Genomic DNA, 16,125 nt, shown 5'->3' on the forward strand with positions numbered 1-16,125 from the left:
TTCACCATTTCAAATCAAAATCAGTATTGATTTATACCTGTACCTGGAAGTTTTCAAAGGAGTTCTGACACAAGGTCTCTGGGATGGCCCCTTTATGCCTACTCCCACCTATATTTCCATGAGATTCAGCCTTTCCTATTCAAGAACAGGTAGAGCTGATAAGCAACTAACGAGATGGAGAAGAGGGTTTAGATACAAAGAAATCAAAGATACCTATGAGGTCTGTGGGAGGATGGAGGTGCCATTAAACAAAATAGAAAAGTCGGGAGGAGAGGCAGGTTTTTGGTGAGGGGAGAGAAGATAATTAATTCAGGTTGAGTTTGAGGTACTGGTCCAGAAGGGAATGTCCAGCAGGAAGTTGAAAATGTGGGCCTATTGTAAATGCAAACATTGTCCTCCCTCTTTTCCCAGTCAGAAACTTTACTTTAAAAAAGCGTAATTTGTGCTTTAGAAAAACATCACTTGTCAATTAATCTCCCCCCCAGCCCCTTTCCTTGTAGCAAAAAGAAATCACAGAACGTATCAATGCAATCAACCAAGGCTGCCGGATATGAAGCATTCTCTCCCGTCTCTCTGTGGATTGAGGGAAATGTGTATCACCATCACTAATTAGTAACTTTACTTTGATTTCATGCCTATCACCTCAGGGAAGTCCCTTCTACTCAGTTTACAGCTTAAGCTTCTCCATGTGTAAAACCGGAAGAATTTAGTCATTGCTAACAAATTTGGAGAGGAGGGGATAAAGGCTATGTTGATACTGATAAAAGGATTCTGAACTGCTCAGAAGGGATACCAGAAAAACATGGTGCCCTCCTAGGTAGACCTGAGCTAGTAAGTAGTGGAACAAGATCCCTGAATGGGTAATAGCTGGCCCCCTAGGACTTAATCCTTTATTCTTGGGACTCAGTACCCATGATCATGACTGGTGCCATTTTAAAGAGCTTCAATTAAGCAAGGAAAAACTCAGAAAATCCTTGTTTATTCCTCACCTTCACTTTTTTACTCCTACCCCTCCATCCAAGGACATGACATTCCTTCACTTAGCCTCTGGCTATGTATACTCTTTCCCCCACCCCAGTTTTAGGCTGGGCCCTGTGGAGATGTGGCCGAGAGTTGGGATCAGCAGTTTCCCTGGGGCATCAATTCTATCTGACTATTGTCTGGTGGGTCATGCTGCATCCTTCCAAAGCTTCATCTTCCTGGTTTGCTTTAATATGAACATAAGTCAGATATATTTCCCCCACTTCAATTCTAAGGTTTAGTGATACTAGTTCATTTTCATTAGCAGGAAGCATTTCTGCTAATGTGGGTCTGAGTGACCTACCTGCTTGTTCATCCCTACTCTTTCTCAGGACTAGCACGAAACTTGCTGTGCCATAGTTGCCAGGTCGAGCTGAAATAGACTCAGTAAAAATCCTTTGAGTTTCTCAGGTTAGGCCTGAAGGTGGTGCTAGAGAGTAATAGGGCATTGCACTTTGGGAGGGTTGGGTGAAAGACCCAGGGACTATGGAGTTCATCCCTGGAGGTCCTTCCTTTCTGGTCAGAAAACCCGATCAAGAAGAGCCAGCATGCACCCCTAAAGACCTGGGTTCATTTTCTGCCTCCGACATATACTAGCTGTGTTACCCTGGTTAAGTCACTGAATTTCTCAGTCTCAGGCAAATTCACAAAACAACGCCGCCCCCCCCCCCCCCCCCGAAAAAAAAAACCAAACTACAAACAAAAAACAAAAAACCCAAACTTTCTTAGTTCTACACCAGCTAATGATCTGCTTTGGTGGAAGTGTATACAGATGAAATCACTGTCTGTATCTAACACCTGTTCTTCCCTCCTCTCCTCTTCTGTGCAACCCCCTCCCCCCCGCCCCCCGCCCCATGGATTCATCTCAGGCTGCAATGACTAACAAAAATTGGTTTCAAAATGTTGGGACAATAAAGAAAAAAGGAGAAAAGCTGATCTCGGAAGTAAATTGTGCCAACACAAGCCTATACATATATGTGTGTGTATGTATTTACACATATACCAAGATAATATGAATTTATACAAAAGTGTATAAAGTAAGTCAAAATGGACATGTGTGTGTGGGGGGGCACAAGGACATCAAAAGAGTGGGAGATAATAGATTAAAAGGAAGTGAAAGGTTGAAGTGTGTTTGGGATTAACAATTCTTCTGAGATGAGTTGGCAGTTAGTGTTTTGGAATTAATTAAAAGGAAACACTCAGATGTGGTGTTTCATAATGTAAAGCAAATAATTCCCCCACTTTAGTCTAATTTATATACATTTTCCTCACAGGCAATTTGGTCTAGCAGGGAAAGAGAGCCTGTAGGACCTGAAATCAGGAAGATGTGAATTTAAATCCCACTTGATACACTTCCCAGCTGTATCACCTGGACAAATGTCTCGAATAATAATAACACCCATTTCATAGGGCTGATGTGAGGATGCAAAGCCTTGTGCAAACCTAAAAGTGCTATAGATACAAGTGAGTAGTAATAGTTGTTATTATTGATTATACACAGGAGACGTTGATGGCCATGGTGGACTGGTTTCTGCAGAAGGTAACGAGCACCCCACCCCCATCCTTTAAAAAAAGAGACAGAAGATATCATCCTAGAGCAGCTCTCTCTCTCTCCTCTCCCAGGGGACCAACCTCCTGATTTCCCCATAGCTGAGATTTATCTTTTTTTTTTTTTTTTCCAGTCCTTTCCATTTGAAACCTGAGACCGAAGCTGTCCTCCCAAGGCCAAGTCCGGAACACCTCGGTAGCAGCCAGGTAATAGCGCACACTTTGCTTCCCATTTCCCTGCCTCTTATCTTCATTAACCTTATCTGGCACAGCAGACTAATGAGGACAATAAAGCCATCACCTTCCGACTCCAAAAGTTTTCACTGCCAGTCTCCAGACTTGGAATGCTCTCTCCTAGTCTCCCAGGCTTCAAGTCTCAGCTAAAAACCCTCCTTCTGCAAGAAGCCTGTTCGGTTCCTTCCTCCCTGAGGCTACGGGGCCGTCACTCTGAGACCAACTCCAGTTTGCAATACGTGGATGGCATGTGGTCTCCCTCACCAGTGTTTGGCACATAAAAAGCGCTATACAAAACATGTCAGTTACTGTTATTAGCTGTCCTTAGGGATAGCTGTCTTCTGTTTCTATTTGCATCTCGTGCCTGGCACACAGCAAGCGCTTAATAAATGCTTGCTGACTTGTTGATCTTTCTTTGTATCCCAGTGCCAGGCACACAGCAGGGGCTTAATGCTTGCTGACGTGCCAGCCGGCCAGCGTCTCTCCAAACCCGTAACGGGAGGAGAGGGACGAGAAAAGCCCTGAGGGCAGCACAGGGGGCCAGAGCGGGGATCCCGTCCCGGTCAGCTGGGGGCGGCCGGGAGGAGGGAAGGGACGCCCCCCAGCCCACTCCCCCGGAGCTAACTCAGGGGGCCGGGACCGCGTCCTCCAGGAAAGCCCCGAGTTCCCACTTCGCAAAGTGCTTCTCGCTCCCCGATCCGGCCCCTCCTTCCCCTCTCCTCCCGGTTGCCGCATTCCCTCTCTCCTCCCCACGCCTCCTCCCCACCTTCTGCTCCCTTCTTCCTGCTGCACCCCGCCCCCTACGTCCCCACCCCCGGGCAGGCCGGTACCGAGGCGCCCTCAGCCTTTCTTTCCAATGGGCTTAAAGCCTCCTCCCCGCCTCCGCCTCCTCCTCCTCCCCCCGAAGGACATCCGCGCTGACCAATCGGCGCACGGGGACGGCCCGTTCGTCTCCGCCCCTGACTCCCTCCCCCGTTGTCTCCTCCTCTCGATCTGCACCAATCAGAGCCAGAGTGCGGGGGCGGGGCGGGAAGTTGCCTAGCGACGGCTGGAAGGGGGAGGAGGGAGAGCTGCCGGCAGGCCCGGGGGCGCTGCTATCCCTGGGCAAGGGGGCGGCGTCATCCGTGGAGGCAGAGGCGGTGTCGTGGTGGCTGTCGGCTCGGCAGCGGCTCGGGCGGCAGCTGCGGGCAGGAGGCGGAGCCGCGGGGCGGCGGGACTGGAGAGGCTATAAGAGGTGCCGCTGTGGGTCCGCGCTCCACTCTTCTTTTCCGGCTCTCCGGGCTCGTCTCGCTGTTGCTCCCGCTCCGGTCTATGGTGCAGCCGGGACCCAGGACCATGTCGCGCTCGGAAGAAGTGCACCGACTGACGGAGAATGTCTACAAGGTGAGCCCTGCGCACCTCCAGCCTCCGGAGGGGGACTGTCGCGTCCCGCCGTGCCCCCCGCCCTTCCTTGGGCACCCTCTGCCACAGCGCGCCCTGCTGTGTCCAGGATCCGTGCTGCCTGCTTTCGTGGCGTCCTCTGCCCAGCCCTGCTCCCCACTCTGTGCCCCCATTTGTGCCCCACTCCGTGCCTCCTCTTGGCCCCACTCTCCTCACCCGGTGCGGCTCTGTGCCCCAGTCTGGCCACCCTGTGCCACTCCGTGCTTGGGGATTTCCTTGCTAATCCTCTCTTCCCCTAATTCCCCCTGCCTCAAATCTTGTGAGAGCCCCCCACCCCTGGAGACTTGCCCGTTCTAAGTTTTTCCTGCCCTCTCCCCCTCCCCTTCCGTCCCCTGAGGGCGTCCATGCCCGGGGCAGGCAGCTTGTACTGGAGCTGGGAGGTGCCCAGCTGGAGAAGCTCCAGCCCAGTCCTACCCACGCCTGGGGACGACCCGGGTACGCGCCTCTCGGGGAGGCACAGGTTAAGGGGTGGTGCTTTGGGTTGGGGGGAGGTGTGCAGAGATGGGAAATGGCTGGATGTACGTCCCAGGGGCTTTTCCTTCCGTGCGGTTCCAGCCGCTGCCCTGGAAAGCTTGGCACTCACTCCCGAGTGCTTTTCCTAACAGATTGAGTTCAATTTAGGTCGAGATTTTCTGTCCCTCTCTCCGTCGATCCCTCGAGCTCGCCACCTACCTACCTGTTCCTTTAGTGGGGGACTTTTCCCTGTGGTATACTCAAGACAGATACTGGGTGTTTTTTTTCTAGTGTTGCTGTAGAGTCACAGGTGGCACCTTGGCACAGATCTAGTCTTAAAGTCGGTCCTTGATACTGGGCTCTTTGGCCTTCGTCTTTGCTTTGCGCTGTGGCTGACACTTTATGAAATCTCTGAGGCATAAGGACTTAGGCCGAGTTCCCCATTTTCCTTCCAAAATCCTGGATAACTTTCTTTTTTTTCTAGGGTGTAGTGCAGGGTTGGTTTTTTTTTAAGTCGGGGGGAGGAGAAAAAAAATCAGATCATCTTGTATAGTTAGTGTGGATTGATTATCCATTCCGTGAATAAAGAGGCCGTACTGTACATAGAATCAAATGGAAATTTTATTGGCGTGGCCTAGAAAAACCACATAAAATAAGACGAGACACCATTGAGAGTGAGAATTAAGCTGTGGGAAAGGCCAAGGGAGGCAGCTCTCTTTACAGTGCAGTTCTCTGTATAGTCTATACGTGTTCTCCGCTGGCTCTTATAACAGTTATCAAATGGCTGAGATTTTAGTTACTGTGTCTTTATTAGTACCTTGCTGTGCCTTCCAATTGCTATTATGCTAGTATTTTTACTTACAATTGAGATTTAACTCCTTGAAAGCTTCATGCTTTGGGAAATGACTGAATATCCTATAGGGCTGGGGAGGGGTGGCCACTGCTTTGTGAGTAGGCTAGATGAGTGGACAGATAATTTAGCTTATATAACTTGGTGATGGTAGTGGTGGTGAATCTTATTGTGGAGGAATAATTTAAAAGCTTAAGGAGACTTCTTATGCTTCAATCCTCTTTTAAAAGTCAAATTCACATTCTTTGACTTTTAAAATGCAGTCTCAACTACAGAGCACGGATGGGTACCACTTCTAGCATTTAGACTCACCACTGCCCCAACAAATGGTTGGTTCCAGAAACAGGAAGAAATCTCTATCATTTTTATGTGTGGGGAGACAAGCTCAGTGCCCCATTCTCAAGCATCATTTTGGGGGGTAGGGGGAAACAGCTGATCCAATCCATGGGGCTCTGCTGAGAAAAATGAATTTTAGGCAAATTCTGGAAGATAATGCTATACCTTTCTTCATTGCCAAGTCTGAAGGTTAAGCAGTGGTCCAAAGATTATAGTGGTCAGTATTTATGTTGCAGTTACTGGCTTACAGCTAGCTCACTAAGTGGAAATGCAGCACACTCACTGCAAAGCAACAGTTTTTAATTGCCAAACAACCATAGCTGTGCCTTCTGAGTCAGTGGACTGTGAAGCAAACCCTCTTAACTCATTCTGGGCCATATCCCATGGAAGCTCCTGGGACAGCCCATTTGGTTTTTAGCAAGAGTCCAAGGGACAGAATGTACTTTACTAATTCGGCTTTTATTTCATAAAGCCCTTAAAACTGGAGCTGTAGGATTTGAAGAGAAATTTGCAGCTGATGCAAAACCCTAGCTATCTAAATTAGATTTGAAGACATGTTCAGTCTTCTATCCCTTTCCATGATTTCCATGATATCCTTTAGAAAGAATCAGTTAAGGGGTAAACCCACTGAAGGAACAGACTTTATAGCACCATTTCTTCTCTGAGTGTGTGTGCATGCATATAATGTATATATGTATGTGTATATATTTGTATATATATATTTTTTTCTCTGAGAAAGCAGATGCTGTTATGAGAAGGAAGATTTATTAAATCATTAGTGATGAGCTCTTCCTGCTACTGTGGTTTAGTTATCAGTGGGGGGGGGGAGGGGGGAATGGAGAAGTGTCAGAATTGTCTTCTTTTTTTTCTTTGAGGGTGAACTAAAACCAATTAAAATCATCTTACATGGTTTAGATTATAAGGATAAAGCTAGTAGTTCTGCTCTAGTGAATCCTGTGATAGACCCTAATAAAATACTTATAATTTATGTGTTCTTGTGTGCAAACATTAGCAGTTATGGCATTGCATGCTTAAAGCATGGAACTGCAATTTATTTGGGACTGTGAGATGAAACCAGTCAAATGGTGGCAGGAAAAAAATATTAGAGCCTCCTTCTGTAAGGTCAGTTGACCGAAGGCAGAAATGACCTATCTTGGTAGAGATTAAAAATGCAAGTTTGGCGTTCATTTAGTTTGTTCTGATATAGAGTCCATTGCTATCCATTGTGAAAGTTTCCTAATAAGATGATATATAATTTACCACATTGCAGGTGCCAAAGAGATGTGTTCCATCCTGGAAACTCATATGACCTAGTAACAGCCCTGCAGTACTGCTGTTTATTGGGGTGATTGATTTTATAGGTTGGCTTTTTTACAGCTCCGTTGTTGACATGATTGTTAAATCCTATAAAACAGATGCTGTTGTCTTCTTTTATGGGGGAGGCAGGGGTTGATGAACTGTGTAGATGTGGGTCTGATAACTTGGCATCTTGGACAAGGAGAAAAATTGGACAAGAAGATTAAGAAATAAGGAAGCATTTGATAGATGAACTGAACCTACAGCGTAGAGATCTGGGATTTTTAGTTTTCTAGGCACTCTATTTTCTATTACTCTACAGTTCTTTCTCTTGGCTCAGCCCTTGGTTCCTTTAAATGCCTGTTTCAGTGCCTGTGATTCTCTTGTCTTGTGAATGCAATGGACCTTTTGAATGCTGTTGTACTGTTTATTTTGGCTGTTGCATCATATCAACTGGACTTCTAAGTGGCGTGTTTGCCTTGGCAAAGAGAGGAAAAGCAGAGAAGCACTTCCAAGCTCTTTCTGATTAAACATGTGAGAATAAAGTGTGCACTTTTGATTTTTCCCTAGCATCATAGGAGAAAATGCAACTCGAAAGTATGGCCCTTTCTTTGTCTTAACTGCCTTTGGCAGATACACCCCTTAGGGAATTTCATTGGATATGAAAGGGGGTCTACATTTGCCTTTCTCCTGTAGGGGCCCAGTCCTTTCTCTAGTCAACTAGAAGGTTGTGAATCTGAAAAACTAAGGTTTTTTATTTTTAATAAAAACCCCCACCAAAACCTGAGATCCATTGTAACTAAAGTCCTTTTGAGCTTGAGCAAATCACTTTCCTCTCCAAACTAAGTATGTCCTTCAAAGAGTGTACAAAGCTCTCTACAATCTGGCTTCCTTTTTTTTTTTTTAGCCTCATTAGCTATTACTCCCTTTCATATATTTCATATGTTTCGGCCAAATGGGAGTATGCCTGTATTCATCCTGCCTTCTTCCTCAGTCCGTTTGCTGAAGGCAGAAATGGACTATCTGGATACAGATTGAAAATGCAAGTTGGTTCATTCAGTTTGTTCAGATGTAGAGTTCATCGTTCTTCAATGTGTTAATAACATTATTTAATTTACAGGGTTGAATGTAAACAATATTGCAGGTGTCAGAGGGGCTGAGTTTATGTTGTTACTCATGTAACCAAGAACCTTAAGTCTCTTCTTTCTGCCTCTGTACCCTTTCTGCCTATTAAAATCCTTCACTTAAAGGGCCCACTCAGATGGTTCTTCTTCCATGAAATCACCCTTGAACCCTTAGGTGAAAGTAATCTTTCCCTCAAATTTCTCATAGAATGTGTACTTATTAAGTTATAATTAATTGTGCTTTTGTCTTTTCTCCTTCCTCTCCCTGATTAGGTTAGGTGGTCCTTGAGGGCAGGGACTGCTATAAAATTGAGGGTGTTAGACTAGTTGGCTTCTGAGGTCCCTTCTTGGCTCTAGATCCATGATCCGATTATCTCATCTTCTGTTTCTGTATTGTAGATCGACATGCTTGAAAACAAAACAAAAATTTAATCTCTTAGTAGCCAACCCTCTTGAGGCAGCGAGGTGGCACAGTAGAGATAGCGTATTGGACCTGGAGTCAGGAAGACTTGTCCCTCTTGAGTTCAAATCCAACAAATTAGAACTTGCTAGCTGTATAACCCTGTTTGCCTCAGTTTCCTCATCTGTAAAATGAGCTGGAGAAGGAAATGGCAAACTACTTCAGTATCTTTGCCAAGACAACCCCAAATGGGGTCACAAAGAATTGGGTAGTTCTGAAAATGACTGAACAAGCCAACCTTCTTTTTTCTATACTAAGCAAGATCGAGCCTTAGGTAACAGATATAGTCTATGCATTACTAGGCCCATACTTACGACATTTCTCATTTGATAGAAGCTGTCAGAACTTGTAGTGATGGCTTAGTCTGAGAACCCATGGTTCCCCCATACTATTATGAGGCATTTGACTAGACTGTAAAACAACCCTCAGTTTGTAGCTTATTTCATATTTAGCAATGGTGGTAGCAGAGTGGTGGGATATGGGGCAGAGCATGCTTTTATAGGCTAAGACTCACATGGATTTTAACTTATCTAAACATTAATTTAGCTTTTGATTATTTTTGTGTGTATCCTTTGTCCAAAGACTAACAAGAAGCTAAGATGCCACCACAGAAAAATTGAACCATAATGAAAATAAAAGACATTTTTAAAAATTGAGACTAAATGAGAAGACAGTGAATAAATTCTCCTTGGAAGGGTGAATAAAATATGAGTTGGCAGTTCTCCCCTAAAGCAGCAAGAAACACTATTTCGCAGGATGTTTGGTCATCTCACCTCTCCATGCTGATAATGAACATGAGGGAACAGAGAGTCATGTAGCTTATGTGCCAGCATCTTATTGCAGTTGTTGAAGTTGGGATTTTCTATGAAAAGCCCGATCGAGGTCCTCCAGGCCAAGCCAGTGTACTTGCTTAGTGGCAACATGAAGGTGGTCAATGTGGATGGCAGCAAAAACTATTGGAAGATGTAGCTTGGGATTGAGAAAGGATAGTCCAAAGGCTTGCAGATCACTGAGAAGCCACAACACACTTTTTATATGCTATATTCTTTCTTCAGGGAGAAAGCTGGAAGGCACTAGATGAAGTGAGACCTGAAAAATATTACTACAGATGAAAATGGCTACTTCCTAATGGATCTGAAACAACTGTAGCCAGTGATCTTTTGACTGGTGAGGTCTAAGGGCAAAATTAATATCAAATCAGAAGAAGGAAGAAAGATGAGATGGCACTGCCTATAATAATAGTACCTCCAACCTGACCTGGTTATATGAGCTGTCCACTCTGAAAAATGGGGAATGGAGGAAGGAACAAGAATTTACCTCCCACAATTTTTAAACAGAAGTTGAACCTCAGTGCAAAACAATGAAGACAATAAGAGCTGAAAAACCTTCCCTAGTCAGTAAACACTTTATCTCCTTGCCAGGCAGAGACATGGCAGCCAAGGGCACCAGTACTAGCTAATTTGCAAAAGATTATAGAGGGGAGATTAGAAACAGTGAAAAAAGAGTTGAGGAGAAAATTAGCCTGCCGAGAGCTAGAGAGCTTGGTGTGAGATTCAGCTAAACCAGGTCATCCAGAGAGCATTTATAGATGAAACCATGAAGAGGCAACAAACAGAGGCAAAAAAGGAATCAATTTGCTTTCCATAGTGATTTATTCTCATAGATGATAGTAGGTTAAGCACCACATTTGGGCTAAACTACCTCATGATGAGAAAGTGTCAGGACACATCAGGGGAAGTTAGGAAGAGTGACTAGACCCGATCAAAACCATGCAGAAGAAATATGTCTTGGAGGAGACATAATTTTGAAGGCATCAAAGGACTGATTTTCTAGAAGTTTTAAATGAGAGATTTTGAAAGAATGGAAAAGATAACAAATGGATAGTTAACAGCAATAAAAAATGACCAGGAAGACATCAACCACCACTGTACCTGTGTGCCTACTTTCTCATGCATATAAAATATTTGAGTGCAAGGACATCCTTGAGGAAAATATGAGAAAGAAACAACCAGCTTTCCTTCTGTAGTTTTCTATAGTAGATTATTACCTTCAGTCATGTAACTGACAGAGAGGTAGCTGTTCCTTTCAAAAAGAGTATTTTACTTGACTGAACAAAATGCAGTTTTAAAGACTCTAAGCAAGATATCTATTGCAAATATTAAGATTAGTCTATTGGAGATACTGCTGTTCATTGATTTGCTGTTAATTCCATTTACCCCAACTTCCAAGCTTAAAGCAAGGAGCTGTGCCGAGGAGACTGTCTGGGAGATTGTTCTTCACACAACCCAAGTAGAACAGGGATTCTTTATCAATGGTGAAGTCTTCAGATAATTCCATTTACAAATGATTTTGTGCTGATGATCAGGCTCTTTACCTACAGTGGAAAAGTTAAGTAGGTAAAAATGCACCTTGCTCAGATTACAACATTCATTGTAAAAGTCAGTCCACTGAATTAGCCTATGAGAGAGAGAGAGAGAGAGACAGAGAGAGAGAGAGAGAGAGAGAGAGAGAGAGAGAGAGAGAGAGAGAGAGAGACAGAGAGAGAGAGAGAGAGAGAGAGAGAGAGAGAGAGAGAGAGAGAGAGACAGAGAGAGAGAGAGAGAGAGAGAGACAGGGAGAGAGAGAGAGAGAGAGAGAGAGACAGAGACAGAGAGAGAGAGAGAGAGAGAGACAGAGACAGAGAGAGAGAGAGAGACAGAGAGAGAGAGAGAGAGAGAGAGAGAGAGAGAGATAGGGAGAGTGAGAGAGACAGAGAGAGAGAGAGAGAGAGGAGAGGAGAGAGAGAGAGAGAGAGAGAGAGAGAGAGAGAGGAGAGAGAGAGAGAGAGAGAGAGAGAGAGAGAGAAGAGACAGGGAGAGAGAGAGAGAGAGAGAGAGAGACAGAGACAGAGAGAGAGAGAGAGACAGAGAGAGAGAGAGAGAGAGAGAGAGAGACAGAGAAGAGAGAGAGAGAGAGAGAGAGAGAGAGAGAGAGAGAGAGATAGGGAGAGTGAGAGAGACAGAGAGAGAGAGAGAGAGAGAGAGAGAGAGAGAGAGAGAGAGAGGACAGAGAGAGAGAGACAGGAGAGAGAGAGAGCGAGAGAGAGAGAGAGAGAGACAGAGAGAGAGAGAGAGAGAAAGAGTCAGGGAGAGAGAGTGAGAGGAGAGAGAGAGACAGAGACAGAGAGAGAGAGAGAGACAGAGAGAGAGAGAGAGAGAGAGAGAGAGAGAGAGAGAGAGAGAGAGAGAGAGAGAGAGAGACAGAGAGAGAGAGAGAGAGAGAGAGAGAGAGAGAGACAGAGAGAGAGAGAGAGAGAGAGAGAGACAGAGAGAGAGAGAGAGAGAGAGAGAGAGAGAGAGACAGAGAGAGAGAGAGAGAGACAGAGAGAGAGAGAGAGAAGAGAGAGAGAGAGAGAGAGAGAGAGAGAGAGAGAGAGAGAGAGAGAGACAGAGAGAGAGAGAGAGAGAAAGAGACAGGGAGAGAGAGAGAGAGAGACAGAGACAGAGAGAGAGAGAGAGAGAGAGAGAGACAGGGAGAGGGAGAAAGGCTAGAGCATGTGTGTATGTATATACATCTATAAAAACTTGGGTGGTTACTGTAAATGGATACTGCGTTTTGTCTCAGAATCAAACAAGAGGGGGAGAAGAGCTGAACTGAATTTGGAAAACTGCACAGCACATTTGATGATCTCAAGCTGTTCCTTGCCACAAGACCCATCTAGTACCCTTCTGGCTCAGAATTGTTTTACACTCTCAGAAGAATTAAACTGTAGGTGACCCAAAAGACAATGACAAAGATGTACTTGGACTGCAGATTATTAGCAGTTATGACTTTTGTGAGAAGCAGCGTGTCAAGGATATATTAAAGATATGTATAACAGGGAAAAGTAATTTGATCTGGTCATTTAACAGTAGTGAGGAATGATACACAGACAGCCTTAGTACTACACTGCTAACTATTGCAGATCTTCTTCTGGTTCTTTTAACCAGACTGCTTCTAGATTTAACCAGACTATTACACGAAGTGGTGGGTATGTTGACTTTGTGAAAAACTCCTTAGGGCAACTGGATGTGATGGAGCATTTTGTTCCTGGGGAGCTGAATGTAATTTCTCTGGAAAGGTGTGTTCAGTCCTATTTGAGTGATTGGAGAGGTAATAGATAGATACCTGTTTCTCTGACCTATGCTTCATCAGCATAGTGTGGGGGAGGCTGCTGGATTTGGAGTCAGAGAACCAGAGGAAGGCCTTCACTGCATTTGGTAGATCCTTTATGGAGAATTCTGGGTAGCTAGGTAGCTCAATGGATCAAGTGCCAGGTCTGAAATCAGTAAGACGCCTCCTTGAGTTCAAATCTGACAAACCAGACACTTACCAACTGTGTGACCCTGGGCGAGTCACTTAACGCAGTTTGTCTCAGTTTCCTAATCTATAAAGTGAGCTGGAGTAGAAAATGGCAAACCATTCCAGTAGTTTTGCCAAGGAAAAACCTCAAATGGAGTCATGAAGAATCTGACATGACTAGAAAATGACTGAATTATGGAGAATTAATGTAGAGGCATGGTTAAGAATCACACAGGATGAGAAAGCACACATAAATTTCTTTCTCTGCTGGTAGAAGGGATACTCAAACTGATGTGATCATTGATACATCGAAGTTGCATATGACTGGTACTAAATGTTTGTTGAAATTTGTTCTTGGATATGTGGACTCAGATGACTGAGTTTGGCATTTTATCCTGTTATGCCACAGTTTGAAAAACTGCTTTCCTTGTTGCTGACCTGCTTGCTATGTTCTGAGAAATCAGTGTTGGTAACGTGCTTTTGAGATTACTTGGGGAAAGTGTTGCCATTTCTGGCATAATGGCCAGCTTTTGCCTCAGGCAAATGTATTTGTTACTCTGAATATTCCAACTGCACATAAGTGTCTGACTATAGATGGGCAGGATCTGGGTTAGACTGGTTGTATCTTTGGTTTGTTTTCAGGCCAAATCTGAGTTTGTCCTCCTTGTGCAGCTCTAACCTATAGGCTGAATCTCTTGGGGCTGGTGGTATGTTAATTTTGTGGAAAATTCCTCAGGACAGCTGCATGTGATATGACAGTTTGCCCCTTTTGAACTGAATTTGGGGTGGTGGAAAGACTGCTGAACTTGGAGGCAGAGGACCAAAGTTTGAATCCCAAACCAAAGTTCATGTGATAAAATCACTTAGCTTCTCTGGGAAAGAGGGCATTGGGCTACATGGCCTTTGAAACCCTCTGTGAGTCTATGATTTTATGACACATTTCTCCTCCCCATTTCTTCAACATACATTCATTCAACTTGGCTATCTGAAGGTATAGTTATTATGGGACGTGACCTTAGCCTTAAACTTTACTCATCATTGCAGTGGAGATGGGCATAATGGTTGACTTCCAACAGAGGCCTGACTGTAGTGGGCATATTTTCATGAATTTTTTTTTACTTGGAAACTGCTGAAATAGGTTTAGAGGTAAATATATACCAGGTAATTAGAAACTCCCATTTATAGGAGCAGAGAGACTGCAGCTATCTGTTTCTTTGAGGCAGTAAGTTTCTAGGTAGATTGGAAGATTGCTATCTTGGATGACATTTGTATTTGGGGTTAAGAACAGATTGGTACTGTAGTTCCTTTCCCCTTGCCATAAAATGCAGTACTTCTCTCCTCCCCCCTGCCCCCTCCCTCCCCCACTTCTCTCTAGCTTTTAGCAGATTCTTCTGTTTCCAAGAACTGGATTAATTTGTTGATGCTTGGTCTGGTACTTGAAGCAGAAAAAGGCAATTTATTCATTATAGTGACTGCTGATCTCATCTTGTCCTGTGAGGTACCTAGCACTCTGTATCTCCCAAAAGATAGATGACTCATCTGGACTAGTGGATAGTGTGCTGCTGCCCTGACAGTGCCCTACATGATAACATTTTGAACACAAGCAATTCTATTAGATATTATGTCTGAATACAAAAGGGAAGTCACCTGTCACTTGAGGAAGTCAGTTTTCCACATGAAATTTTTGGACAGGCAAGAGTTTTTAACTTGGTTGGGTTCTGTCTATTTTCTCGCTGAAGATTTAATTTTGAGCAGGGGTCCAGAGCTGGATAGAATTAATTAAAGCTAGTCTTCAAAGATTCAATTGTAAGAATGATAGGTGGTCCTCAAAGGGTGTATATATATTCTAGCATGGAAAGAGAAGAGTGAGTGTGTATGTATGTATTTCAACTAAGTCTAATTATAGAAAATATGCTCCAACAACTCAGCAACAATATGCCTTTTCCCTGTGTCCTGGTCTGTGTTGTGTCTCCTGTGTCTTTTTGGAATGATATCCCTTGAGGGCAATGACTTTTTCCCCCGTGCTGAGCATATTGTGGGAGTGATTTTGACATAATGTTAATTTCTGGGGGCTGGGCAGAGCTCTGGAATGGGAAGGTAAGAGATTCCCTCCTTCCTTCCTTCCTTCTGCAGCTGAAGGAGGGTGAGGCCATGCTTGCAAGTTCCTTTTGGTTAATGAAGCCCAGCCTCTCCAGTGGCAGCAGTTGCCTAGTCATCCCTAGGAATGGTGTGGGTGGAAGGGCTGGTACTTGCTGCCTGCTACCACTTAAGTTTGGCATAGCTGTCTCAGTGATGGCCTGCCGGAGCAGCAGTAAAGATTGGAAAAGTTGCCTGAGTGTCATGGTAGCTTCAGTAGCCTACTGGTATGGACTGTTATCTTTTTGCATTGCTGTGTTTGGATGCACTGAACCAACAATGGTCTTCTTCCTTCCTGGTCCATAGCTTACCCCCAAAGGTTTTCCTTGAGGCATAAGGAAGTCTTTCATAATTATTTTACAAAAAAACTGTGCTCTCCTTGGAAAGATTGTGCTTAATGAGATGGTGGCAGAGCTGTCAGCCTCCCCCTCACTGATGCTGCTGCTACAATCAGCTGCCTACGTCCATGTAGTAATTACAGAGCCGAATGGAGGGAGCTGGCACCTTCCACCAACGTAATCCCACTTCCCCCGTGCTCTGATTCATCCTTATGTACCTTGTAACTCTACAGCTGCTAGGATGGCTCTCATAGGAGCAGGCTTCAACCCCAGAAGTGTCAGCAGAGATCTGACACATGCAAGGCACAAGCCCAGCCCAGCCAAGTTGGAGGGGTGTTGGTTTACAAAACTGAGAGAAAGGCTACCTTGGAAAATAGATAAATAAGGAATGCACTTTGAAGCAAGTCTTCCTTTCCCTGAAGGTCAGGGGTTGGTTTATTGGGGGAACAAATATAGAACAAGGTCTTTTGGACTCTCCTTGTTGGTTGGGTATTGTGTTCCCAGAAGCTGAAACCTAGTTATTGTTTTATTTTGAAAGAATCATGTGGGTGTATTTGCTTGTGTAAGAAT

General features: G+C 44.5%; 1 protein-coding gene across 5 annotated transcripts in view; it reads left to right on the forward strand.

Annotated features, from left to right (window-relative positions):
- The first annotated feature begins 3,927 nt into the window (after nt 1–3,927).
- The window catches only part of BAIAP2 (BAR/IMD domain containing adaptor protein 2), a 170,734-nt gene continuing 158,536 nt past the window's right edge, over nt 3,928–16,125 (forward strand). For 3 of the 5 annotated variants that reach the window (XM_072645274.1, XM_072645275.1, XM_072645278.1), the window contains exon 1: nt 3,949–4,185. In XM_072645274.1, the coding sequence (XP_072501375.1) occupies nt 4,114–4,185 (72 nt within the window). In that variant the 5' untranslated portion in view covers nt 3,949–4,113. Of the gene's footprint in view, nt 4,186–16,125 lie in introns of all 5 variants that reach the window. The other 2 variants (XM_072645276.1, XM_072645277.1) reach the window with 2 other exon arrangements.

This window comes from Notamacropus eugenii, chromosome 2 (assembly GCF_028372415.1).
Source record: "Notamacropus eugenii isolate mMacEug1 chromosome 2, mMacEug1.pri_v2, whole genome shotgun sequence".
Classification (NCBI taxonomy): domain Eukaryota; kingdom Metazoa; phylum Chordata; class Mammalia; order Diprotodontia; family Macropodidae; genus Notamacropus; species Notamacropus eugenii.